This window comes from Marmota monax, unplaced genomic scaffold (assembly GCF_021218885.2).
Source record: "Marmota monax isolate L192 unplaced genomic scaffold, Marmota_monax_Labrador192_F-V1.1 WCK01_AAM20220418_F8-fsc00005, whole genome shotgun sequence".
Classification (NCBI taxonomy): domain Eukaryota; kingdom Metazoa; phylum Chordata; class Mammalia; order Rodentia; family Sciuridae; genus Marmota; species Marmota monax.
In genome coordinates, this window is record NW_026692254.1 from 27,752,166 (window position 1) to 27,780,027 (window position 27,862).

The 27,862-nt window shown below is 44.4% G+C and overlaps 1 protein-coding gene across 8 annotated transcripts in view; it reads left to right on the forward strand.

Annotated features, from left to right (window-relative positions):
• Positions 1-25,960, forward strand: part of Wdr93 (WD repeat domain 93) — a 46,076-nt gene extending 20,116 nt beyond the window's left edge. For 5 of the 8 annotated variants that reach the window (XM_046437308.2, XM_046437301.2, XM_046437274.2 and 2 more), the window contains exons 8-17: positions 3,052-3,136; positions 6,755-6,926; positions 8,215-8,285; positions 8,835-8,921; positions 10,578-10,697; positions 11,896-12,109; positions 13,513-13,576; positions 15,426-15,582; positions 15,890-16,094; positions 25,618-25,960. In XM_046437308.2, coding sequence (XP_046293264.1) covers positions 3,052-3,136; positions 6,755-6,926; positions 8,215-8,285; positions 8,835-8,921; positions 10,578-10,697; positions 11,896-12,109; positions 13,513-13,576; positions 15,426-15,582; positions 15,890-16,094; positions 25,618-25,735 — 1,293 coding nt within the window. In that variant the 3' untranslated portion in view covers positions 25,736-25,960. Of the gene's footprint in view, positions 1-3,051; positions 3,137-6,754; positions 6,927-8,214; positions 8,290-8,834; positions 8,922-10,577; positions 10,698-11,895; positions 12,110-13,512; positions 13,577-15,425; positions 15,583-15,889; positions 16,095-25,617 lie in introns of those variants that run through there. The other 3 variants (XM_046437294.2, XR_009226207.1, XR_006850251.2) reach the window with 3 other exon arrangements.
• The last annotated feature ends 1,902 nt before the right edge of the window (positions 25,961-27,862 follow it).

Here is a 27,862-nt window from a genome sequence, read left to right on the forward strand (position 1 = left end):
GCTATATTATAGATATCTTTCTTTTATTGGTTTCTAATTTATTCCATTGTGATCAGAGAACATATTTTGTGTAACTTAAATTATATATATATATATATATTATTTGGACACAATACCTTTATTTATAAAATATTTTTTAGTTGTTGATGAACCTTTATTTTATTTATTTGTATGTGGTGCTGAGAATTGAACCCAGTGTGTCACACATGCTAGGCAAGTGCACTACCACTGAGCCACATCCCCAGCCCCTATACCTTTATTTTTATTTATTTATTTTTATGTGGTGCTGAGGATCAAACCCAGCACCTCACAGATGCTAGGTGAGTGCTCTATTGCTGAGCCACAACCCCAACCCCAAGTTTAATGAGACTTGTTTTATGTCTAGTATATGGTTTATCTTGGTAAGTGTACTTGAAAAGAATGTGTTTTCTGCTGTTATTGGTCAAGTTATTCGAGTCTTCTATGTCTTTTTTATATTCTTACTGACTTTCTACTTATTCTATCAGTTATTAAAAGGGGAATCTCTAAGATTGTAGTTTTATTTCTTCTTTCACTCTTTTTTTTAAAAAAATATTATTTTTTAGTTGTAGGTGGACACATGCCTTTATTTTTATTTATTTATTTTTATGTGGTGCTGAGGATTGAACCCGGTGCCTCACCTGCTCTAGGAAAGTGCTCTGCCACTGAGCCACAACCCCAGCCCTTCTTCTTTCACTCTTATGAGTTTTATTTCATGTATTTGAAGCTATTGTTAGATGTATAATCTTATGGAATGTTATATTTTCCAATGAATGGACCATTTTATCATTACTCACTGACCCTTTGATTCCTGGTAATATTCTTTGTTCTGAATGAAATCTTCTAAGTCAGATACTAATATAGCCTCCAGCCTTCCTTTGATTAGTTTTAGTAAGATATACCTTTTGAAAATACTTTTGGGGCTAAGGTCGTACCTCAGTGGTAGAGCACTTGCCTCACATGTATAAGGCACTGGGTTCCATCCTCAGCACCACATAAAAATAAACAAACAAAATAAAGGTATTGTGTCTATCTACAACTAAAAAAATTTTTTTAAATACTTGTAACACATTTACTACTTCCTTTATTTTGGTGGTGGGTACCAGGGATTGAACTCAGGGGTGTTGCAGTAATTCACTTGCAGGTCAGCATGGGAAAAGAAAGAAGAAGCAGAGCAAGCGAAGCAGCAGCAGAATGAAAGTCCTTTATTGTGTACAGCAATCTTTTTATAGTATTGTGAACAAAGAAGGCAGCCTTCCAACAGCAATAAATCAGGTCTTTCAGCTAATTAAACATAGCATACAGAAGTTTTACTTTCTAATCAGAAGTGACCCACTTCTCATGGCTAATCTATTTTAGGCCCGGAGTATGTTGAGCTCTGCTCTTTGTTAAGAACAGATAATAAAATTTTTCTCAGCGCCCTCCTAGCCCACTTGGCAGAACATCCCGTTTGCAGGCGAGTCCTCCCAAGGACAGCAGACACCTCGTTTTCAAGCATGTCCGCTGTTACCTTATCTAAACCTTGAAGGAGCCTCTTGTTTGCGAGCAGGCCCTCCCAAGGACAGCAGACACCTTGTTTTCAAGCATGTCCACTGTTACCTATCTATACCTTGACAGAATATCCCATTTGCAGGCAGATTCCATCAAGGACAGTAATAGTAACGCAGTTACATCTGATTCTCTACACAGGGGCATTCAACCACTGAGCACATCCTCATCCCTATTTTGTATTTTATTTAAAGACAGGATCTCACTGAATTGCCTAGCACCTCACTTTTGGTGAGGTTGGCTTTGAACTTGAGATCCTCCTAATTCAGCCTCCAGAGCCACTAGGATTATGGTTGTGTGCCACTGTGCCTGCCTACTTACTTGCTCTATTTTTTTTTTTTTTTTTGGTACTGGGGATTGAACCCAGAGGTGCTTAACCAGTGAGCCACATCCCCAGTCTTTTAATTTTTTTAATTTGTTCTTATGGTTGTTGTGCATTCATCTATGAACACAGGAAAATTGCATCTGATTCATTCTACTGTCTTTCCTATTTCTATCCCCGTCTCTCTTCCCTTCATTCCCCTTTGTCTAATCCAATGAACTTCTATTTTCCCTGCCCCCCTTATCATGTTAGCATCCTCTTATCAGAGAGAACATTTGGCCTTTAGTTTGGGGGTTGGTGTATTTCACTTAGCATAATAGACGACAGTTCCATCCATTTACCAGCAAATGCCATAATTTCATTCTTCTTTATGGCTGAGTAATATTCCATTGTGTTTATATACCATATTTTCTTTATCCATTCATCTGTTTAAAGGCACCTAGGTTGGTTCCATAGTTTAGTTATTGTGAACTGAGCTGCTATAAACATTGATGAGGTCGGATCATTATAGTATGCTGATTTTAAATTTTTTGGGTATATGCCCAGGAGTGGGATAACTGGGTGAAATGGTAGTTCCATTCCAAGGTTTCTGAGAAATCTCCATACTGCTTTCCAGAGGAGATGTACCAATTCGCAGTCCCACCAGCAACATATGAATGTGCCTTTTCCCCCATATCCTTGCCAACATTTATTGTTATTTATATTCTTGATAATTGCCTCCAGTCCTTTTTATATTCATTTTGAGACAGGGTCTTGCTAAGTTGCTTAGGGCCTCACTAAGCTGCTGAGACTGACTTTGAACTTGCAATTCTGCTGCCTCAGCTTCCCTAGCTGCTGGGATTATAGGCATGTGCTACAGTACCCGGCCACATTTACTTCTTTACATTTTAACTGAATTTCTTTTTGATAGCATAGAGTCGCTTTGAATTTTTTTATACAATCTGGTAATCTCTGCCTTTTCATTGGGGGTGTTTAGACCATGTGCATTGAATATAATTATTGATATGTTGTAGTTTAAATCTACTACTTTGCTATTTACTTTCTATTTGTTCCATCTGTTCTTTCTTTTCTGTTTATTTCTGCCTTCTTAAGAATGAGAGTTTTTAATGATTTCATATTGTCTCCTTTGTTGGCTTACTGACGGATCCTTTTCCTTGTTTTAGGATATGAACATTTATTTTAGAGGTGATATTAAGTTGAGTTTTCCAGTTCCCATAATGAAGATCAAACCACCTAAACCTATAACAGGTAATTACAGTTCAGTTAATACTTTCTTTCCTTTTGCTATTGATTTCTCCATTTTCCCACTCCTTGGTCTGTCTCCATATTTCCTATTTTTTTTTTCTATTTATTAGCAGCAATGTCTAATGAAATGCATAGTTCTAAAGAGGACATTTAAAAACACTTATGAACTTATGCTCTGGGGCCTAAAAACAAACAAACTCTATTAATCCATCTATATATGTTACAAAGATACAGTAACAGAAATGGAATGTGAGGTGAGACATTGTTTCTAGTTGCTAGGTGGAATTTGTTAGTTCCTACATGCCTGTATTAATTCGTTTAGTTGATTTAATTGTGGGTTGGAGTTCGTTATTCCTGCATCCCTGTATTAATGCATTGATCAGTATTTACTGAGTGCCTACAGTGCATCAGGCATGAACATGAGAAGGTCACATCTCCTGCAACTTTAGAGGCTGATTGTCCACCAAGGGAGAAGTACAGCAATTAGGAACATGTAGGCCCATGAAAACACAGAGGAAGGAGAGGCTATCTCTGCCTAGAGAGTAAACAAAGGGGCATTTGAGCAAGGTTTTGAGGATTAAGTGGGCATTGGTCAAGAGGAGCAGAGGGGATAAGCATCTTAGGCAGAGAATACAGAGTGTATCTTCTCAGGATCTCACAAGCATGATCACTGGAGGTGTGTGGGGGGGTGTAGCTCAGTGATAGAGCACTTGCCTAGCATGCATGAAATCCTGGATCCCATCCCTAGCACCTCCCCACACCCAAATTTACTACAGCATTATTTGGAGAGCAGCAGATTGGTTAGATAAAATCTGGCACATTCATAAAAAGGAACATTTTACAAGGAATAAGAAACAAAGACAGAAGTGCAAAGGGCCAAGAAGAGCCAATTCACTTTTATTAAGAAAATGTAAGTTGGGGCTGGGGATGTGGCTCAAGCGGTAACGTGCTCACCTGGTATGCACAAGGCACTGGGTTTGATCCTCATCACCACATTAAAAAAAATAAATAAAGATATTGTGTTCACCTAAAACAAAAAAATAAATATAAAAAAAGAAAAGGTAAGTGAATAATAAAAATATAAATGAAATATAAAACTAGTGATAGGTAAAGATGATAGACATAGAGGCTGGGGTGTAGCTCAGTGGTAGAGCACTTGCCTAGCAAGTGGGAAGCCCTGGGTTCAATCCCTGACACTGGCAAAAAGTGAAAAAGAAAAAAAAGAAATAGTAAACATAAAAATGGATGAACAAAGCAAGGACGATAAACAAACACATAAGAGTAATTTAGGGATTCAGAGTGAAGACTGGATCTCAAAAGAGAAATGCCCATGAACCATTGGTATGCACAGCAAACAACCCAGCCTGTGTTCCTGTGCTCACCGCCTTGCCTGAAAGGCATCTTGATGAAATGCAACAAATTGCATTTTGTCAGGCCAGAACATAAATGAATGGAGCCATGCATAAATGAACACTTGAGGCTTGGTGGACACACTACTGAGATGTGGACAAAAAGTGGTCATTTCAATAAACAATGTCACCGCCCCCTGTTCCAGTTGTCCATATGGAGATAAAAACTTGTCTCTCCAGAGGTAGAAGAAATCTTCCAAGTCCTTGACTCCATCACAGAAAAGAATGTAAGGGTGAGTCAGATTGTAGAGAAAGAAAGGAAGAGCTTTATTGGAAAGCAGAAAGTATACACTCGAGAAAGAGGGAGTTGGACAGATCTCAGAATGAGTCACCTTGTCTTACTCTGGCAAAAGACAGTATCTAGGAAGAATAGTGGACTGGAGGTAGAGTGGGGACAGGGTCTTAAAACTTCTTGCCAGCTTTCCTTACACTTGTACATTGCCCATGTATGTTCTGATCATGCTTCTTCATATATTGTGTGTCTCATTATTATCTTAAATCTCCACCCAGAGTTCTGTTTTTACAATTATAATGAGGCTAGGGTCATTTCTCAGTCACCAGAGTCTCAAATGCACATTCTCCCTAAAGGAGCGGCCCCTCCAGATGCCTGTGTTACCTTGTAATTTAGTTGCATTTCATCAAGGTGAGTCTCAGGCAAGATGGTAGCACAAGGTCATGGGCTGAGTGGTTTGTTGTGCATACCAATGGTTTATGGACATTTCTCTTTTAAGAGTCAGTCTTCTCTCTGTATCCCTAAATTCCTTTCTCAGCGCCAAATAAGAAATGACCAACTGTATCAGAAAAACTGTACCATGTTCATTCAACATATTACAATACAGCAATGCAAATGCAGTTACACAAACGTGAATACATTTCACAAACGATAGAGAGCAAAAGAGGGCAGATAGTGTTAATACAATATGGCTCTTCCTTATGTACAGTTCAAAATCAGGCAAAACAAAGATATAGCATTTAGGATGTGTGTTTAGATAGGTAAAGTATAAAGTGCAATGAAGTGGCTACTTAAAAGTCAGGAGAGCGCTTGCCACTCTTCCTGGGGATTGTGATTGGAAAAGGGCCCTGTGAAGCTTCTAGGCAGCTGGTGATATTCTTTATCTTAACCTGAGTAGGCAGTACCAGGTGTTTGCTTTAGAATAATTTACTACATGCTCTTTGTGTGTTACATTTCACAATAAGAAAAAGGCTTAATGAATAAAAATAAGCAACAGTGAGAAGAATCTATACTACTAATGTGAACTGGTCTCCAAGATTCTGTGTTAAGTGAAAATACAGAAGGTTTGGGCATAACAACAATTTCCAAATTTTGGCTCTATCAGACTCAGTTGGAAGACCCAGTAAACCCAGACTGCGGGGTCTTGTCAGAGTTTCTGTTCCAATAGTATCAGCATTTCTATTCCTGTCCCAGGTGACTCTGACCCTGGGGGGTCTGATATCACCCTTTGAGAACTACTCCAGTATAATATGATACTGTGTGTTTATAAAAATCTCAGAAAGTTATTGAAGAAACTGAAGATAATTGTCTCTGGGGAAGCAGCCTGGGGCACTGTGAAACTTCTGGGGCAACTCAAGGGACCCAGGCACTTTCCAAAGAGAACTGAATGCTGAAACTCAAGGTTTAGACCCACAGAATAAATCACCCAGTGTTACTGTGAAATAGGAACCATTGAAAAAGAAAGAAATGAAAGGTTATTGGGAAATGAAATGGTGGGGAAAAAATGATTGACAGAGAAAGGAGACTTTTTCAAGGAAGGTAATTGGATAAACATCAGCATAGGAAGAAGCCGAGTCAAATGAATGATGTGGGTCTTCAGCATCTACTGGAAAGCCATGGTCACTGGCAGGTTTGGGCCCCGCTTAGCTGGGGAGATGGCAACAGTGATCTAAAGTGATCTAGCAGCACTGTGAATATTTCCCTGGCTTCTCGGGAGACATTCTATAATCCAGAAGTGGTGAGAAAGATGGTCATAGGAGACATAGGAGGGAGAGCACTGCTTTCTGCCTGGGCTCTGTGACAGGTGGAGCAGGGGCAAGGCTCACAGAGACTGAATTCCTGGGCTCACAGACCCGATGCAGAGCAAGATTTCCAAGGATGGGGCTTCTTCGGGAAAGTGGGAAGCATAGAAAAAGTTGGGGGAGATTAGGAAGAGGAAGTCAGGTGATTTGACTAATTCTGGAATTTTTTCAACCCAAGGCACGACATTTAAAAGTCCTCTAGAAGTCTTTGCAAAGATAGAAGACTGCTATGGGCTGGGCTCTGGGCAGAATCACTTCATCAAGGAGAGTCAGTGGGAACACCAAGAAGAGATCTTCTACACCTCCTACAGGAAGTTCCTGGATGGGGAATGGGAGGAGGAGCCACTCAGGTAAGCCCGGAGGAGCCGCCTGCTCCCCAATTAGCCCCTGGAGCTTCAGCTGTCTCGGTACACACAGGGACCAATCCAAGGACCCAACTAATCCCAAATAAGCTCATTTTGGTTTGGACAAATGTAGGGAACTTCAGCAGATTTTTTTGAAATGTTGAATGGAGATTGCTTTAACTTAATAAGAACAAAGGCAGATAGCATGGATTTAAAAGGAGCAATAGCAAGGAGCATAGCTCAGTGGTAGAACCCTTTCCTACTAGAATGTGCGAGAGGCCCTGGGTTCCATCCCCAGCACTACCATTGGAGGAGGCAGGGGAAGGAAATAAAAAAGAATATAAACCTACAGAGATGAGAAATAAGTTTTAAGTTCTTTGTATGACTCCTCTTTAAATTTTTTTTCCTGATTTTCTAAAGAAAAACACTGAAGATTCTAAAGATGGAAATAAAAGTCACCACTGTTAACATTTTTTCTTCATATCCTTCCTGCCTTTCTAAATGTAATGTAGTTTAGGTATATAGTTGTTTAATTATCACAATACATTTAATGGGTTCACCTGTCAGCAGTTAGGCCTCATTAACTCCATGTTGTATGGGTAAAAACTGAGCCAAGGTATCTGAAGTAGCTATAGTGGGGCTGGTTTTAGGGATAAGCCCTCTTCACAGCTGCTGTGGGTCTCATCTTGCTGCCAAGTAGACCTCAGATTTCCTCACTTCAGGACATAAAGTCTGAGGACCACACCCTAATGGCAGCTACCTGGCTGCTCTCTGTGACAGACCCGGAACCCTGGCCAGGCTCATTGGTGCGCTGCAGCCACTCCTACTGCCTAGGGAGACATTTAGGGGTTTTGCAGACAGCTGTTAAAATGCTGTAATTTGATGGGAATGTCTATACCATGAAAATCTGCAAACCTTATAAATCAGGGCCTTTTTTAAAAAGACTCAGTTTATCAGAACACCTGTGGCTGTTTTGCACCCAGGATAAGAGAGCATTTGTGCAGATCACCCAAGACTGCTCTTTAAAGGATCTTTCTGGACAACAGAGGGCTCACCAAAGGAGAGCCTGCTCTAGTGGGAGCTGCCCAACACCATACTGGTCTGGGGGTGATCCACAGTTCTACCTGTTCTCACCCTCCTCCAAGGTCTACACATCCTCCCAGTACCAGCATCTAGACCATGATTGGCTTGTGCCCTTGGGAAGGTTCATGTGTGCATGTCTGGTCATGTCAGGACTCTGCCATCCTCCTTGCCGAGGAGCCTGCGTGTCTCTGACTCTGTCTCTCTTTCCCAGTTCGGCCACATTCCACTTCCTCCTTCCCAGCTGCCTCACTGCAATGCCAGCAGAAGTCAGGAGCCCCTCAGGTAGGTGAGCAGGTGGTTGCCCTGGCAAGGAGTCACTGCAGGGAAATCCCTCAATAAGCTCTAGGGGGTGTTCCACAAGCCGACCTTTTATGGTAAGAGGGAATGAAGGCGGAAATTAGCTTGACAACTGGAGCCTAACAGTTCCTGTTTGAATCTGTAGCTCCTCAGCCCAGATTCTCTGATCAGGAGGCCAGTACGGCCTTCAGGGAATGACTGCCAGAGCTGAGGATGTGGGCACATGTTTGAGGACTGTTTCAGTTGTGAATTCACCTAGAAGCAAGCGGACATCAGTTTTAAGATGTGCAAACAGCTCAGGAGCACTTAAAATGTCCTTCTTGCCCAGGAAGGCGAGTGGCCCTAGAAACAGCCCCCATGGTGCTCAGTCCTTCTGACTCAGGAAACTCACCCCTCTGTCATTTGCTGCCCAATAGAAAAAAAAAAACACTTCAGACTTCCAACCAGCTTCCTCTTGAGCAGAAGACACCTTTCATGTGAGCAGAAGGCCACCAGGCTTCTTATGTAATACCTCTTTCTTCTCTTCATTCCCAGGAGTAGCCTGCATCCTTGGCATACACTGGACCAGAAGTCACAACTTCTTCCTCTATTCACTCAACCGAACTCTGAAGGATAAAGCTGGTACTTTACCATGTGACAGGAGTGGCCTAAGCTCAGGGCCTGAGGACACCTCCTTCTCCAGCTTAGCTGGGTGTGAGGTCCATACATCATTGTTGCTTTAGGGAGCCAGAGCTGTGGTGTGGCCTCAGGGATCTGTCCCTAAACTGTCATGTTTCTTCAAGATGACAGGACAACAGGGACAAAGCCCAGAGGCAGGTCCATAGGGAAAGTGATACTGAAATCTAAGTCCTTTCCCTGATTCCAATCCAATAATGAGGACAGGGTTTTGAGAAAAAGGAAAAAGAGGTTTTACTGATTTGCTAGCAATTGAGAAACATAGTAGACTCAGGTCTCAGGCTTTGATTCTAAATGTCACAGGGAACAGAGGGCTTTAAAAGGGGGAACGACAACTGGGCACAGAGGTACATACCTGTAATCCCAGCAACTCAAGAGATTGAGGCAGGAGGATGACCAAGTTCAAGGCCAGCCCTGGCAACTTAGAAAGATCCTGTCTTAAAATGAAAATAAAAAGGACTGGGGATGTAAATCAGTGGTAGAGCACCCCCTGGGTTCAATCCTCACCACCATAGGAAAAAAGGTGGGGTATGTACCACGTAGCATTGTTGGAAGATGCATCCTTGAGAGAGCTGTTGTTTCTGTTTACAGATCCAGAGTTTCTTTATTCTTATGGTCAGGGGTGGAAGGACAGATAACTTGACTTAGGATAGGAAGAATGTTAATTTTATTTCCCCCACTGTTAGGGAGGGGACAGGGGAGAAAAGGAAAGGGAAAAAAAGTCAATTTGGAAATAAGCAACCAGGGGTCAAGCAGCAGCAAGGCTTGTATTTAAAGCATGAAATGGACCCTTGTTACATGAAAGGGACCCCTGTTACAGAAGGAGGGTTGTCTCGGCTCATCCCTGCCCAGCTATTTGAAAACTGTGTAGTCCTGGGCCAGTCACTTCATACCCCAATCAGTTTTCTCACCTGAAATACAGAGCTAATTCATTACACCATCACGATCTACTACATGTGTGTGTTGTGTAGAACAAATTCCAGAATCTCTGTATGTGAAAGTCTTTGAAATTGAAAAGCACTAAGGAAATATGGGTGACGATTGCTGTTAGGCAAATCCATGAGGACAGTTATGTGAGCAAGTTTGCTTCAGTAAGTGCTTGAGCTGTACACTTATGTTATATTTTCACATTGTCAAAACAAAAACAAAAACAAAAAAATCCACACACATTAAAAACCCTCAAAGAAGGAGTTTCTTTCCTTCTATCACTCTCCCAAGCAGCCTGGCTTCTAATCTGTGCTTCTCTCCTGACTGGCTGTGTGACCTTGGGCAGTTGACTTACTCCTCTGCTTCAGTCTTCTCATCTGTAAACTGGGGATACTAATAGGACCTACTTCATAGAACCCTCTTCGAAATTAAATGAAACAATTCCTGTGGGGTGCCTTATACAAATTTTAGCACCTAGGAAGCCTTCATTAAACTTTAGCTGTGACTCAGTATCTTGTTCCTAGGGAAGAGTGGTACTATCTAGAGAGGAGTGAGGTGGAGTCCAAGCAGGTGCTCCTGGGGCACAGGCATCAGTCTGGGTCTCAGGTTGTCAAGGAGGGGAGATAGGCAGGGCCGGGTCTGGGGGTAGCCTGATGAATGGTGTCCTCCCTCTAGACCCTGAGGGTGTGTGGCCCTGTGCTGCGCCCATTGTTGTCTCTCAGCTCAGCTGCTCCTCCTCCTACCTGGTGCTGGCCTGTGAGGATGGTGTGCTCACCCTGTGGGACCTGGCTGAAGGTGAGCCCCTACCATCCCCCACCTCTCTACAGACCACCTGGTGGATCTCTAGGCAGTGAGACTCAGCAGCTCTGGACTGTATGTCTGTATGTCTAAACATGTGGAGTGTTTAGCTATGAATATTTAGAAAACTTTAGATGGAACCACATTCTGTATATTCTCCAACTTGTTTTCCAATGGTCTTTATTCTAACTTGCTTTGCCACCTTGTTTCTGAGCCTCTGGACCTTCTGTTATCTGTAAGTTCATAGTTTCCTTGGGCAGCTGGTCCTGCTTTCTCCTCATTCATTCCGCAAACACTTACTGAACATTATATGTGCCAACACTTCCCATTGCTCATGTATTTACTGGGTGCATGCTCTGTGCCTGACATTGTACCAAGCCCTGGGAGTGTGACCTTTGCCTTTGTTATTATACTTTGTTATTACTGCTCTCTTGCTGAGGCCACCCCAGCACAGTGGGAGTCCTGCAGCCTCAGCCCTCCTCCTCCCATCTCCCAGGTTCTCAAAATAGTGAGTCTTGAGTCTTCTTTCTGTGCTATTCCACCTATGCTCCAAGCACCAGGAACTCTGATATTGGATAAAGAGACTTGTAAAGAATCAAAGCAAGACCAACAGCTCTTCTGAATAGGGGGCACTTTGGTGGAGTCCCAGGGTTTGGGTCCAGCTCCAAAAGTGCAGAAATCAGTGCTGTCCGTTTCCCCTAGATGGATCAGCCTCAAGGGGAGGGGCTCCCTATAACCAGACTTAACAGGGATTAGTGAAGCAGTGGTTTGCCATTTCATAAGCCCTTGACCAACAGCTTCTTCTCATTTTTTCTAGATATTGATAAAGTCTTGTTTGGCTACACAGACGCACGCCTGCTCTCTTTCTGAAACCACACCCGGCCCATCCACCTTCACATCCTGTGTTCAGTGCAGTTCAGCCTCTGGCTGGGTTGTGGCCTCCCTTCATTTTCTGCTGACTCCATGGGATTGGTTCTCCTCTTCCCCAGCTCCTTTCCATAAAGGGAAGGGCTCCCTGGAGGGGCTGTTCTTGCCTGTTGGGCCCTGGGTTTCCTGGGTTCACTGATAGAGAATGTGCATGGCTTGACTTTGCCTCACCTTCCACAAATCTCTCCTACACTTGCTGGCCACATGACCAATGCCTGTGGCCCTCCTGGGCCCTTTGCTGACCGACTTGTGTGGTTACTTTCTCTAGGATTCCCCCTTGGGGTCGTTGCTCTTCCTGAAGGATGTACCTGCCAAAGTCTTCACTTCCTAAAATACTTCTTGATCCACAAAGGACAGAAAATGTTTCCTGAGGGACCAGTGAAATCCCAGATGAAATGTGTGGTGCTGTGCACAGATGCTTCCCTCTATCTGGTGGAGGCCAGTGGGACCCAAGAACCTACCATCAGTATGCTTGTTGAGAGGTTGGTGGCTCTGGGATCAGACATGTGACACAATTTCATAGTGAAGATTGACAGCCTCCTTGACTAAAGTCTACTCTGTATGGTCATCCACTCTACTGGTGACTGCTCAGATCAAAAGTGTCATGTGCATGTGACAAATTTGTCTAAATGAATTTTTTTGATGGCACATAGGGCATCTTTCATATCCCATATGACCAAGAAAAAGCTTAGTTCTGCCAAAATAACCTTTCATCAGTTTCCCCAGGATCTCTTTTTTAATTTTAAAAAGTATTTTATGCATGCAAATGAATCTATACGATATGTGTGTGTGTGAGAGAGAGAGAGAGTGTGTGTGTGTGTGTGTTATAAAAAAAACATTCTTTGCCCACTGAAAAGGAATCATCTCCAGTTCCATTAAGACTCCCTCTGTGCTTCTCCCTGGTCATATCCTTGCTACTCCCCATCAAAGATGATTAATTACCAATTGGTACTTAATCAGGGTTTAGTGAAGCAGTGCCAATTACCAATTGGCACTTTATCCAACCACCCCCAAATTTGATGGCTGAAGAAAACAGTCATTGTTGGCCTCTGTAGGTCAGCAATCTGGGCTGGACTCAGTCAGGCAGGTCTTCCACTGGCCTTGCCTGGACTCTCACAGGTGCTTGCAGGCGGATGGCAGCTCAGCCTGAGGCTGGGAGTTCTGGGGTGGCCTCACTCACACACCTGGCTGTTGGTGGGCTGACGGCCAGGACACCCCAGTTCTCTTCCTCATGGTCTCTCCTGCTTCCTCATATGCTAGCCCAAGGCTGCCCAGCAGCAAGAGAGCAGCCCCATGCACAAATGTTTTTCAAGCCTCTGCTTATGTTACTTGTCCCATTTGTCAAAGCACATCCCCAGGCCACTCCTGTGTTCAAGCGGTAGAAAAATAGACTGCCTTTTGATGGCCAATTGTTTTTTTTTTTTTTCAATCTATCATATTGTTTTTCTAAATTCATCATTCCTTTGATTTACTTTAAGAATTAACCAGGTATGTATGATTGTGTGTCTAAACAACTTAGTGTTTAACTGTGCATGTTTAGGAAACTTATAGATGGAACCATATTGTAGGTACTCTCCAACTTGTTTTTCAATGGTCTTTATTCTAACTCGCTTTACAACATTGTTCCTGAGAGTTACACACGTTGGCTTCAGTTCTTTTATTTTCATTGTATATATACCACAATTACTTCAGCATCCTCCTGCTAACAGAATTTGAAATTGTTCCTATGTTTTGTATTTTTTTTTTTTTTGCTACCATGAACAATTTCCTCACATATTTCCTGGTGTACATGTCAAGAGGTTCCCCAGGATATGTGCCCAGGAAAGGAAAGTCAAATTTTGAAACTTTTAAAATAGGAGAATGTCTATTTTTTTTCCCCTTACAGGCCCACAAAGCATATAGATAAAGCCATCTGTGCAGTGGCCCCAGTCCCAACCTTACCTGGCATGGTAGGTTCCTTATGCCTTTCATTTCTCTTCTATGAATGTGTTCATTCCTTCTTCAAAACCTATCTGTTGATGGCCTACTATGTGCTAGGCCCTGGACTGGCTTTTGGATATGCAGACAAAAAAAAAAAAAGACAATCCAAGACTAAGGGCGTAGCTCAGTGGGAACATATGCTTAGTATGGGCCATTGTGACATGAGGCCCAGCACTCCCCCCCCCAAAAAAGACTAAGACTAACAAATAAGAGAAAGTCACTTCATGGAGCTCACGTTTAATTCAGAAGGTCAGACAAATCACCAAGCAGCTTCCCTAGAACACAAGGAAAAACTGTGATGATTTTGTAATGAACACATGGAATAGAGCAGGATTCACCTACTTGATCTGCAGAGTTTGGGAGCAGGGAGGGGAGGTGAAGACTGAGTTGGGCTGGGGCTGAGGCAGCACCATGGAGGCAGGAGAGCGCTGGCAGGTCTTCGGACTGCAGGAAGTTGAGGGGACTACAACATCAGAACTCTGTGGGGTGTGAGGAGGGAGCAGGCTGGGGCAGGGTCCAGGGTGGAGGCACCAGCCCATGGAGTGCCCTGTGCTCCAGGCAGAAGGTACAGATGTGCCCTTCTAGGGGACAGGGCTTGAAGCATGGAGAGGTAGAGCAGGGAGCAGCATGTTCTGAGAGGGCTGGTGAGTTGGAGAGATGTGAAGAGATGGAGCTCTTGTGGTGGGTTGCCGCTGACCGAGGCTGAGGACAGAGAGGGGTTTGGCTTATCCTGAGCAGAGAACCAATTCCTAATTCCCACAGGCCCATCTAAGGAGACACAGGCCAGGAGAGAGAAGCTGGGACTCCCAGTGTGGCCCTTCAGAGGGTGAGGGCCTACAGGATTTCCAGGGGAGGCTCTGAGAGAGCTCAGGGCAAAAAATGTCCATTTGGGGGCCTGAGGGTGTAGCTCAGTGGTAGAGCACTTGATGAGCATATGTGAGGCCCTGGATTCCATCCCCAGTACAGCAAATAAAATAAAATAAAACTGTTCGTTCTGTGGTCACCAGCCAACTAGTGAGTCAGTGGCGGTTGGGGCCAGGTACCAGCAGGTTCCCAAGTTACAAGGGAGGTAAATAGGGAGAGTCATTTCCCAGGGGAACTGCCATCCCTTATGGGACAAGAAAAATGAGCTCACGTTGTGACTGAGAGAGATCCCTCCAGTTTGTGGGGTGACCTGCAAGCTTGGGGAGGAGTATGAAGGAGATGAGGGCACAGCTCCTGTGCTGAAGAGAGCCAAACACCTCCTCATGGGAACATGTCTGAGGGAGGGACAGACAGCAGGAGGTGGAGTACAGACGGCGAGAGGCCCTCCACTGCTGTGGGAGGGAAACGCATGGCTGCAGGAGGGGATGTGGGCTCAAGAGGGGCTTTGGAAGACCTGGGTGAGTTGTCTACTCCGGGGAGAAAGAGCCCAGGCAGGAGGGACTATCTCAGATCTCAGGCCAGGAGGGTGGCTGGCTTGAGCAGGTTCCCAGGGGTGGGAGGAGAGCACCAGAGGGGCTTGGTTGAGGAGCTGGAACTTGGCCATGAGGAGGGGGAGCTCTTCAGAAAGATGCTGGCCAGATAGAAGGAGGAGCCAAGCCAGCAGAGAAGGAGCAGCACCCTGGATCCCACAGTGTGTGGAGGGTGGTTTGCCAAGCTTAGCGCTGAGGGGGCAGCTGCTCACACCTGCACTTCCCCTTGCAGCCTGGGGTGGACCCAGAGGCTGGGTGCCCAAGAGCTCATAGAGTATTCCACATTGTATTGTCTCGCTTCAGACTCTGCTTTGTGGGGGACCAAGTCCAGTAAGAGTCCCCTCACCGTCTCTTTGCTTCCCAGGTGCTGATCTTTTCCAAGAATGGCTCTGTGAACCTCATGGATGTGACCAAGGCTGAAGTCATCTGTGCCTTTGCTCCCCCAAGATCCTACCATCTGGAGGTGCCCTGGGAGCCGTTATTTGTTGTGTCTTCACACCATCCATGTTTCCTGCTCCACGGTATGGAAGGGGAATCTGCTGCCCAGATCTAGGCCCTCACTGACCCCCCAATCCTCCCCGCTGCCTCCCACTCCACCTTGGGCCAAAGGACCCTGCAGCCTGGTCTGCACAGAGTTCTCTGATCAAATGCTGGCATGGTCTTTGCTCTGGACTGCTGTTCTACCAGCTCAACCAGCTCCTCTCAGCTCAATCCAGATGACCCTGCCCTTTATGAGCAGAGGGCAACACCCACCCACCCACACTGGGCCACAGTGCCATGGAGAAAGCATGGTGTCCTTGGTTCCATGGTGTTCCTGTTTCATGGCAGGGGGCTGTCCAGCTGAAACTGAAGCCACCACAGATAACGCCAATGACCCTTGGAATTCTGTATTCTATTTCAATTTTGAGACCTATCCACTCCTGGAAAACATCTCCAAAAACTGCACCATTCCTCTGAAGGACTTGGTAGATGACAAGGTGTTCTCCCGCGTGCTGCCATTGGAGGAAAGATGCCAGCGTTTCCTCCAGAAGAGGTAAAGATTTCTGCGTCTTATCCCTCCCGGCAGCTGGGTTGTCTCTGGGTCAAGAGACAGTAGAGTTTGTTTTGTGGAAGATCCTTTCAGCTTTTAAATGAGTGCATGCTGTAATTCCAGCAACTTGGGAGGCTGAGGCAGAAGGATTGAAAGTTCAAAGCCATCCTCTTAGTGAGGCCCTCTCCAAATAAAATAAAAAGGGCTGGGGATGGAACTTGTGGTGGAACCCCACCCCATTCAATCCCCAGGATCAAAATTAAAATAAAGAATAAAATATTTCTTCCCTGAATGAAGGTTGCTACCACATAGGCCATACTCCCCATTCATTTTAGTAGGAAAGGAGTAATTAATTCAGTTTGGTAGAAGAGGAAGACTTTTGTTGGATGTTTTCTTTCTGTCATGACCATCTTTTTATTTTCTCAATTAATTTATTGAGGGGCTGCGGATTGAACCCAGGGCCTCATACATACCAAGCAAGCACTCTACCTCCAAACTATATCCACAGCCCTAAATTCCTTTTTTTTTTAAAGCACATTTGCGGGGCTAGGGTTATGGCTCAAGTGATAGAGTGCTCGCCTCATGCATGAGGCACTGGGTTCGATCCTCAGCACCACATAAACATAAAGATATTGCATCCACCTAAAACTAAAAAATAAATATATTTTTTTAAAAAGGCACATCATTAAATTGGGTTGATGAACTATGGCCCCATGGGCCAGATACAGCCCACTGTTTGTTTTAAAAATAAACGATTGGGCTGGGGATGTGGCTCAAGTGGTAGCACGCTCGCCTGGCATGCGTGCAGCCTGGGTTCGATCCTCAGCACCACATACAAATAAAGATGTTGTATCCGCCGAAAACTAAAAAATAAATATTAAAAAATTCTCTCTCTCAAAAAAAAATAATAAAGGGTTTTGTTGGTGTTTGCAGTGCTGGGGATTAAAGCTTATGCATGCTAGGCAAATCTCTAACATGGAGACACAGTCCCAGCCCCTTCTAAAAACAGTTGTATTTGGACACAGTCATGCCCGTTTGTTCACAAGTTATCTATGGCTGCTGTGTGCTACAACCGCAGAGCTGAATAGTTAACGATGGAAACATGCACCCACCAAAAGCCTTAAACTATTCAGTGTTTGCCAGCCACTTCCATCATCTAGATAAAAGTTAATGTATGAATTTCTCCTCTTCCTCTTCCCCTTCCCATTCTTCCCAGTTCTAATCCATCTCAATAAATTTCTGGGGATTTTCAAGTCATTGGTGGTTCCCACCAGTATCCGACCACTCAATTTTGGTGGAATGGGGTCTTCAGTGGGCTATGGATCCTCATCCCAGGCCTGGCGCTTCAGAGCTGGGTGACTGGACTGGCAGGTCAGTTCCCTTCCGGAGCCTCCATGACCTTACGTAACACCTTTGAGCTTTGGGGATCTCTTCAGGATCATTTCTCCTCTCTATTTAGACTCCATGTTTGGAGCCAAACGGACCTGGTTTGAATTCTGACTCTACCACTCACTGACTATAAGGCCTTGGGTCAGTTAACCTCTGAGAGTCTCAGTTTTCTTATTCATTCAAACACATGTATGGTGACAGGCTGTGTCCTGGATATTTTGATTATGCCTACTTTTTAGGGTTTGTAGTATTAAGTGAGACAGTACATGTAAAGTGGAAGACACACGCTGATTCCACTGTAAATGGTGGGCACGATGAGCATGTGTCTGGTTCCTGTTAATGCAAAATGCCTGGGGAAATTCCAAATGTCACCACTAGGTGGCAGCACCACTCTGCTTTCATCCCTTACCTGCCATCTTTTTTTCCTTCTTTCCCTTCCTTGTGGTGTGGGGGATCAAACCCAGAGCCCTGAGTCCTCTACCTGCTACATATATTGTTATTGCTGTGTTGTGCTGGGTTGCTCTAGTGAATCTCAGTATCTCATGGAGGAAAGCATGCCCATTCATTAAGAGGGAGGGAAAGGGACAATGAACAAGGGGACTGTTGACTCTGCCCCAATTAAAGATGGACAGTAATGTTCAGCTCTTCCTTGTATGGAGGTCTCTTATTGTGACCCTTGATGACTAGGGCATGTAAGCAATCCTGCCAAGAGTTTAGGAGGAAGTATCATGATGTCTACTACTTTCAAATGTCCTAGCAAAATATTTACAGAGAGAGACAGAAAGAAAGTGAAATTTTTAACAGATGGTGAAATCTAGAAAAATATTTATTGGGGCGGGGAGAGAGGTAAATCATTAACAGCAGTGAATCTAGGGGAAAGTTCATTGCAACTTCTCTACAGGTTTGAAAAATTTCAAAATAAAAAGGTTGGGAGAGGTTATAAAATGTTGTTTACATATAATCCTGACCTTGAGTAGGAAAGAAGATGGGAAATGTGTTTAGCAATACAAACTTTGTTATATCTGGGTGGTGGAAATATGTGTGATCGTTTCCTTTTTGTTTATTTGCAACTTTTTTACAAAAATATGTATGCATTGTTTTAGCAAATAGGTTTAAAATAATGGTGGAGAAATAAGCCAGGAGCCTGAGGTTACCCAGGCTGTGAAGAGACGCTCTCTTGGGGAGGGGAGTCATGGCCTGGGACTTTCTGGCTTTCTCACTGGAAGCTCAGAGAATTCCTGGTTTAATGTTCTTGTTTTTATTTTGTTCTGTTCTCCTTTGTGTGGTGGGAGGGTCTTCATGATTGAACCTTTACTACTGAGCTACAACCCCAGTCCTCTTTATTTTTTATTTGGAGACAGGGTCTCTCTAATTTGCTGAGGATCTTGCTAAGTTACTGAGTCTGGTCTCAAATTTGAATCCTCCTGCCTCAGCCTCCCAAGTACCTGGGATTATATGTGTGCGCCACCACTGCAAGTGCCACTGAGCCTGACCCCCTCCTTTTACTGGTCTGGAAAAGGTGAGCCTTCCGACTTTACACAAAGGCTGCAACTCCAGCTCCAGGCAGCTCCCCTCCCACCTGACCCTAGGCTGACATTTCTCAACCTCACCTGAGGTGACCTAGTCCCTCCGACACCTGCTGAACCCTACATCAGCCCATGGAAGTTGCTTCAAGTGTAAATCTACTACTCTGAAAAAGTTCCCATTGGGAAAAAAAAAAAAGATATATTCACTATTTCTGGTAAAAGTCATAAATATAAATAAATAAACACAAACTTGTAGAAATTTGGAGAACAGGGAAATAAAAACCAAGAAGGGAAGTTTAAATAATTCATAATTTTACCACCAAATATCAGCAGCACCACTATTAATATTTCCTTCCAGGTCTTTTACCTTGGCATTGTCACCAAGTTGAGATTGTGTCACATGTTCACTTTTTATCTGACTTTGTCACTCCAGAATATAACTTAATATATTTTCAATTTTGAGAAAAGCATCTCTAGTCAGTTTCCTGTCATTGTAATAAAATACCCAAGATAAATAACTTATAAATAGAAAAGGTTATTTTTGGCTCATGATTTTGGCAATTTCAATCCATAATTGATGGGCCCTGTTGCTTTGTATGTGGCAAGGCAGCCCAGTCATGGGGTGGGAGATATAGCAGATGAAGACCACTCCCTTTCTGACCTGGAAGCAAAAAGAAAATGAGGAAGGGTCTGGGGTTCCTCAACTCCCTCAGAGGAGACCTAAGGACTTCCCACTAGGCCACCACCTCCTAATAGCACCTTAAACACATGGACCAAGTTAAAACACATGGGTCCAAGTTAAAATACATGGGCCTTTTGGGAAAATTCAAAATCCAAACTATAACATTTGTGAATATATTTTTTCATTACTGTATAATATTCCATGGGAAGGCTGTGTATTAATTTACTTCACTGCTGTATAGTTGGACTACTTGGATTAGGAGAAAAATATCCTTTCTATCTTGACTTTCCCCATCACTGGAATATTGAAGCTCATCCTGGTCCCCCAACAAGGAGTGGAAGGGACTCTTCTACTTCCCTCCTCACAACTGCCTCTCTCTGTGTCCACACTAGCTACTAGGTCCCAGTCCCAGCTCCTCCCCAGGAAGGCCCACAGCAGCTAGGTAGGATGCAGAGGACTGGATCCTCTGGAACCTTCTATAGGGAAGACGGCTAGAGTCAGCAGAGCTGACCAATGGGGTGGCCAGGGGCAGGGATTGGGATTGGCAGTAGTGTGAGCCGAGGGGAAGCTGGAGGGGACATAGCAGCAGGTGGCAGGCCCAGTTCCAATGCCTCAGGGATCAGACTTGAGGCATTTACTTGGTGAACCACATGCCTCCAGGCATCTCATCTTCTAGTTTGGGCCCACAGATTAATTGGGAAACACTTGACTTCAAGAAGTTTCTCCCCATTCTACCTGCTCTGAGGCCTGATGTCCAGGGCTTTCCCAAGGAGCATGCCCTACAATTTCATTGTGTGATTTCTCAAACCTGCAGGAGCTTTGAGATACATTTCCACACACACCATCCAGATGCCTTCACTAATGCTCCACTCGCCTCACTTTATCCCATACAGGCCACGAGGTTTGGGACCATGCCCTCTTTTTTTTTTTTTTGGTACTGGGAATTGAACCCAGGATCACTTTACCACTTCGATACATCTCCAGCCCTTTTTGTTTTTTTGTATTTTGAGACAGGGTCTTTCTAAGTTGCCCAGGCTGACCTGGAACTTGTAGGCCTCCTGCCTCAGTTTCCCAAGTCACTGAGATTACAGGCATGTGCTGGCTTCCCTTCTCTCTCTCTCTCTCTCTCTCTCTCTCTCTCTCTCTCTCTCCTGTTTATTCCTTGTTTCTAGTTTCCCTTGGCCTTAAAACTAGGTGAAACTGCAAGGATTCATGTGGCAATAGACTCAAAGTTTCAAACTTGCTCTAGTCTGTCCAAATGGTCTTCACAAAATCGCACTGGGACTTAACAACCAGTGTGAAATAGAGCCTGTCTTAGGGCTTTGAAAGGAGGCCAGTTGGCACCAAATGTGCCACCCGCCCTATAGACCTCTGCTCCCTCCAACTCAGGTCCTCCGGGGCACCCTTTCCATCAGCCTGGACACTCTGTTTTAGTGTCTACCATCTCTGGCTGTTCACAAGAGGACAGAACTTTGAGGATACCAGGGAACAGACAAAATTAGTGTCACCTCATATTCTTCAGTATACAAGGCCCTGCAAGGTCCAGACTCTCACACTAGCTTTCTGCCATAAACTGGGCTCCTGAATGACCTAACAGTCCCAAATTCACACAGCACACAGCTCTCTCACTGGGGGGAGGGGGTGGAGGCAGCAAGTGCTGGGTGAGGCCAGGTGACATGGTCATCAAGGTGGGAGGAGGAAGGTGAGGAATGGCTCCCTTTATCCTTGAAGGCCAACATTATGGACCTCCCCTAACAATCCTTTTTTTTTCTTTTTTTCTGGTACTGGGGATTTAACCCGGGGCAATTTACCACTGAGCTCCATCATCAGCGCTTTTTATCTTTTATTCTGAGACGGAGGGGCTCACTAAGTTGCTGAGGCTGGCTCTGAACTGGTGATCCTCCTGCCTCAGGCCCCTGAGTTGCTAGTATTTCACCTGGCAGTCCTTTACCTTTCTTGAGAAAGGGCTGAACCTCTTCCAGCGTTATTTGTAGAGTCAGAGAGCTCAGACCAGGCTGTTGAGTTCAAAGGCTTTGTGCAGGGACTTGAAGTTGTTCCAGCTTCTCTCCCTCTTTTCAAATAGGCAACTGGTCTTTGTGGAATAAACACACATATGCATACACACACACACACACACACACACACACACACCCCTTGTCAGTATGTTTCCTGAAACAATAGAAAGCACTCACTTTGAGCTGATGATGGAGAGAGGGTGTCATGCCTCCCTAAAGGCCTTTTTTAGGGGGCTTCCATACCCCCCTGGTCAGTTAATGCTCAGCATCAGATGAACCAGGCTGCCTCCCTCTCCTTCCTCACCGCTGAGCAGTCAGAGGAAATCCCACTGTGGATACGAGTTGGTACCACCCAGGGCTCCGCCCCGCTTCTCTGCTCACTCTCCCAGCAGCCTTCTGCCCCCATCTCTGCCTTGGCTTTGGTCCCTTGGCTGCCCTCTCCTTCTTGTCCTCCTGTCCCCCTATACTTCACCTGCCTCCTGACTCAGAGACAGAGGCACGCTGCTCATACCCCAGGATTTGGAGTCCCAGCCACCCCGCTCCCCATGACACCCAGATCTTGCTTCCTCCACCATGCTCTCTTCCATCTGGTTGGCAGTCTCCTCCCCTCCACCAGCTTTTCCTAATCATGGGCTAATGTCACCAAGTTCCCATGTCAGCAAACAAATAAGCACTTTCCTAGGTCTAGAGCCAGAGCCCCAGGGGCTGCTGGGGAGCAGCCCTCATACCACGTCTCCATGTTGGTGAGATTTCCCTAATTCCTATAGGGCAAATTCTCGGAGGTGACTTTGAGGTTGAGTAGGCACGTTGGAATGATGATGGTTTTCTAACTCGCCCTCCTGTCCCTCAGCACTTCCCACACTGGCTATGGAAGCAGAAAATCAATAGCTTGGTATTATTTTAATTTGGAAAGTAAGGGTTAAAATTTAGCCTTTTAGTTACATGTCCAGTATTGTAAATTTCTCTTTCTTCTCTGCAATTTGCCCTCTCTTTTCTATAGATGTGTTCATTTTCTTTGAATTTTAAGATTTCATTGTTTTTTTTTTAATTTTTTTTTAAAGAGAGAGAAAATTTTTTTAAATATTTATTTTTTAGTTTTCGGCAGACACAACATCTTTGTTTGTATGTGGTCCTGAGGCGAGCGTGCTACCGCTTGAGCCACATCCCCAGCCCAAGATTTCATTGTTGATGCTGCAAGAAATTTATCCTAGTTTGTCTTTGGAGTGAAGTTATTTTATTGCTTGTTTAGCCAAACAGAAGTTGTAAATGTGAACTGTCCATCATCTCCCTTAGGTTTGGTGGAGGTTGGTGGTCAAGAGCATCAGAATCCCAGGGCAACCTCTAGGCTGTTGGGAGGAAGAGGGGAGATGTGAGGATGGGGTCCTGACTCTGGTGCCCTCTAGCGGTGTGACCAGGGCAAATCTTGGTTACCTTTGATGAAAACAGTATCCTGTGTCTCAGTATATTTCCAGTACTCAGTAAAGATTAGCCACTGTTTATTGCTAGATCCATAGAGAAATCCCTTCCACACACCAGTATTATATTTTAAAAATCACCCATGCTCACATTAATGGTTTTTATTTTGGTCTTCCTTATTATTTACTTATTTATTTGGTACTGGAAATTAAATCCAGGGATGCTTTACCACTGATCTATATCCCCAGTCCTTTTTATTTTTATTTTTTATTTTTCATTTTGGAGATGAGTTCTCCCTAAGTTGCTGAAGGTCTCACTAAGTTACTGAGCCTAGCCTTGAACTTATGATCCTCCTGCCTCACGCTCCTGAGTCTCCAGGATTACAAGCATGTGCCACTGTCCAACTGGTCCTGCTGATCCGCCTTTTAAAACTTGTTCTAAAGTGGGGTGAGGCAGTGCATGCCTTGAATCTCTTCAACTTAGAAGCCTGAGACAGGAAGTTCACGAGTTCAATGCCAGCCTCTGAACCTTGGCAAGACTCTGTCTCAAAATTTAAAAGGGCTGAGGATATAGCTCAGTGGTAAATACTTGCCTTAGCATGCATGAGGACCTGGGTTTAACCCCCAGCACTGGAAAAACAAACAAAAATCCTGGTTCCAGTTCCATTTGTTCATGTCTCCTGCATGTCACTCATCAATGCTTTGTTTTTCTGATCTCTTCAGCCCAGCAAATTCAGTTCCACTTATTTATTATCTGCAGCATATGTATTATTATAATTAACTTTTATTGAGCATTTACTCTATGCCAGGTCCCAGGCTAGGTGCTTTATGGGTATAACTTATTCATCATCATTGATGTTGTCATCATTATCCCCACTTACAGAGAGAAAGCTGAGGCTTTTAGAGGTCAACTCACCTGTTCAAGGCCACCAGCTTGTAAGGAAAGGAATGGGGTTTGAATCCAAGCCATTTGAGTCCAAAACCTGAGTTTTTATTTGGCCCATTTTCTCCCACACATGGATGCTTCAGTACCAGTATGTGCATTGTAGCTCTGATGGTCCTAGTAGAAGAGTGACTGTCCAATGTTTCACAAATAGAGAAAAGAAATAAGGCAGATCTGTGATCTGCCACCCAGAAATGACTTCTGGGATAAGATCTGAAGTGTAAAAAGCAGGTGCATAACCTTGGGTTACACACTTCCACTTACGTTTTTTATTTTACTTCTTTTCTGATACTGAGGATTGAGGCCAGGGGTACTCTACCACTGAGTCACATCCCCAGCCTTTTTATTTTGAGACAGGGTCTTGCCGGTTGCTTAAAGCCTTGCTAAGTTTCTGAGGCTGGCCTTGAACTTACAATCTTCTGACCTCAGCCTCCAAACTTGCTGGGATTACAGGTGTGTGCCACCACAAATGGCTGATTTTTATTTCTTTAAAAGTAACAATGTGGAGCTGGGGATGTGGCTCAAGTGATAGTGCGCTTGCCTAGCATGTGTGAGGCACTGGGTTCGATTGTCAACACCACATAAAAATAAAATATAGACATTGTATCCACCTAGAACTAAAAAAAAATTTAAAAAAAGAGGAAGCAATGTACAAAGAAGAAGTAATTATAGATTACATTTTAAAGTTAGAACTAGCTCATCTCCATGTAGATGTTTCCCATATAGAACCTAAAACAACTCCAAAGACACAGTCATTGTCTTTCCTCTCAAAAGTATCCCTCTTCCTATTTGCCTAACTTCATCCCAGCACCCGGGACAGAAACCTGGCCAGAGTCTGTACACCCACCACAGGTGTACACATAGCCCCTGCACTGGGTAAAAAAGTCCACCCCTCACGCACAATGAGGAGTTTGTGCTGTGGTGACCATGGGTTGATTTGATTTTTAAACTTTTATTCTTTAAAAAACTAAACCCAATGTCTTCAGATTAGTGAGCCATACAGTGTTTGTCCTTTGTGACTCACTCAGTATAATGTCCTATAGGTTCATTAAAATATGTAGCATGTGTCGGAATTTCCTTTCCTTTTAAGATTGAATAATACTCCATTGTGCATGTCGACCCTGTTTTATTTTCAAGTGGACTTTCTGGTTAGTGTGTTTGTGTTTTGGTACAGGGATTGAACCTAGGGGCGCCTAACCACAGAGCACATCCCCAGTCTTTTTTATTTTTTATTTTGAGAGAGGATCTCACCAACTTGCTTAGACACTTGCCAAGTTGCTGAGGCTAGCTTTGAACTTGCAGCCCTTCTACCTCAGCTGCAGGAGCCACTGGGATTACGGGTGTGCCCCACCTCGCCTGGCCACAAATGGCCTAGAGCACTAGACCTGTCATTGGTCTCCTGGGTAAAGGCTTTCTGGTTCCTGGGGCCACTGTAATGAAGCAGTGTACCAACCCCCAGGGCCTCTCTGTTGAGCCCAGTGTGACCAAGCCCTGCCCTGGGGCTGGGAAGCTGGGAGGCTTGGGAGGCCTCTCATCTCTGGTTGTGTGGTCCTCAGCTTCCAGACACTGAAGAAGAACCAGATGAAAGGACACGATCACTGGGCCCGACTTCGGAAGTACTCCTTGATTCTCCAGAAAGAGAACACCAAGAAATTCACTCCAGGGACTCTCTGAAGAGGCTTCAAATAGGTAGGGTCTCCCCACCATGCCCTGAAGTAAAAGGACACAGTGACAAAAAGACACAACTCGAGGGTTCTGGACTTGGGGTCTGGGACCTCTTCAGAGCTGGCCAGGGGAAAGGTATATTCTGGAACCTTTGAACACTAAGCCTCTTGTCAGTGCCCTCCAGTGGGCAGATGTGTCACCCAAATAAACAGTGATAGTGTTTCCAGCCTCTAAGTTGCTGTAGTGTGTGTCCCATCATTTCTACCCCACCTAGACTCCAGCAGGGCCCAGCTAGTGGCCCTCCCTGGCCTGGAGAGCCAATTTTCTCAAATGATCAAAACACCAAGCAGCTACTATGTGGCCCTTTCCACCCCTTCTCCTTCCTGTGGACTCCTAACCTTTACAGAACCTTTGAAGGGCTGAGTTATGGCCCCGTGGTAAGGAAATGTCTGCCTCTCTGAGGACACCATGTGATTCCTTGGAGCACTGCAGAAGTTGTTTCAGCCAGCCCTAGAGGCTCACCCAGCCTCGCTGTGGTTGATAAACTGCCCTGGAGGTTGGCTGCCTGCAGGGTTTGTGACTCCCATTCCTTCCTTTGTGCTCCCATTCGCTCCTCACTGGCACAACATCTCTTATGGCGCCAACATTGATTGGTTTAATGTCCCCTGTGTGAAGGGGTCCCCACCTGGGACAATCTGCCCTCTCTCCTTCCCACTAAGGGAATGAAAACACAATGGCAGAAGCAGCTCTTTCCAATAATTCTTTCCTCCTCATATCAGGTGTGTGGAAGCTCTTTAGAATGAAGGAGCAGAATTTAGGAGGATGTTCTTGGCCTTACCCAGCACCCAAAGGTGATGAGGAACTGACACTTACTTGGTGTGTGTTTCCACATAAACCTTAAGTAACCTTGAAAAATGTGGATATTACCATAATCCCCATTTTACAGAGAGGGAAATGGAGACTCAGGTTGCATGACTGAGATCAGCCTGAAACAAGACCTGATGGATTTTTTTCAACAGGAAGTCCAGAAACTCAACTCAAATTACCTTCAACAAAAAGGAGTTTGTTGGCTAAAATAACTTAAATGTTAAGAGTAATTTTTTGGATTCAGGTGTTTTGTTTTTTATTAATTTTTTTTCAGTGTTGGGTGATAGGGAACACACAGACATGAGAGGTGAGAACAGGAGGTTAAGGGGATAATCCTGTAAACTGGGTTTATCGTGCTGATCCCCACATGTTTTCACTTTTTTTAATGTTTATTTTTTAGATGTAGTTGGACACAATACCTGTGTTTTATTTATTTTTATGTGGTGCTGAGGATCGAATCCAGGGATTCGCACATGCCAGGCAAACGCTGAGCTACCGCTGAGCCACAACCCCAGCCCCCCCACATGCTTTCATTTTTAAAAAAGCAATTTACCTGCAGGATATGTTATATTCCTTAACAAACTACCTGTTATCTACAAGAGAATCACAGGTCTGAAAGCAGACAAGGAGAAAACAGGTTACTTTGAAAGTGGAGATTTTTGTGACCCTTACACAAACCAGATCCCACAACTCAGGGAGATAAAGATAATTTCTCCCTAACCATAAAATCTGTAGGAAGAGGTTCCAATTGGAACCAGTCAGCAAGGGCCAAAGTGACTTAGAGTTGTCATGGCAGTGGGGACTTGAAAGTCTGAGGTCATCCTGCTGTCAGTCAAAAGTCAAGAGGTGGGCATGACTCTCTGGAAACTTCCCTGGGATTCCCTATGAAACTAGGGGCAGGAGAGGCATGCCATCTTTCTCTTCTCTGAAAGGGCCACCCCCCTTTCTTGAGTGTCCCCTTTTCTCTTTTCTTATCTCTTCTAGTAAACTCATGCTTGCCACTCTGAGGAATGTGTCAGAAATCTTTCTGGTGTGATCACAAAAACCAATGAGAAAGGACTGCTGGCGGCCTCAACTACCCCGCAGACCCTGCCCCTTATCTTCCAACACTGTGGATGGACCCTCGCACAGAGTAGGCAGACACTCCACCACTGAGCTACATTTCCAGCTCCAAGATCACGAGCTTTTAACTTGAGGTATATTGAATAAAATGTAAGGGATCAAGACCTTGCATAATAAATTATTACATTTTAATTTTTACTGCCTCTA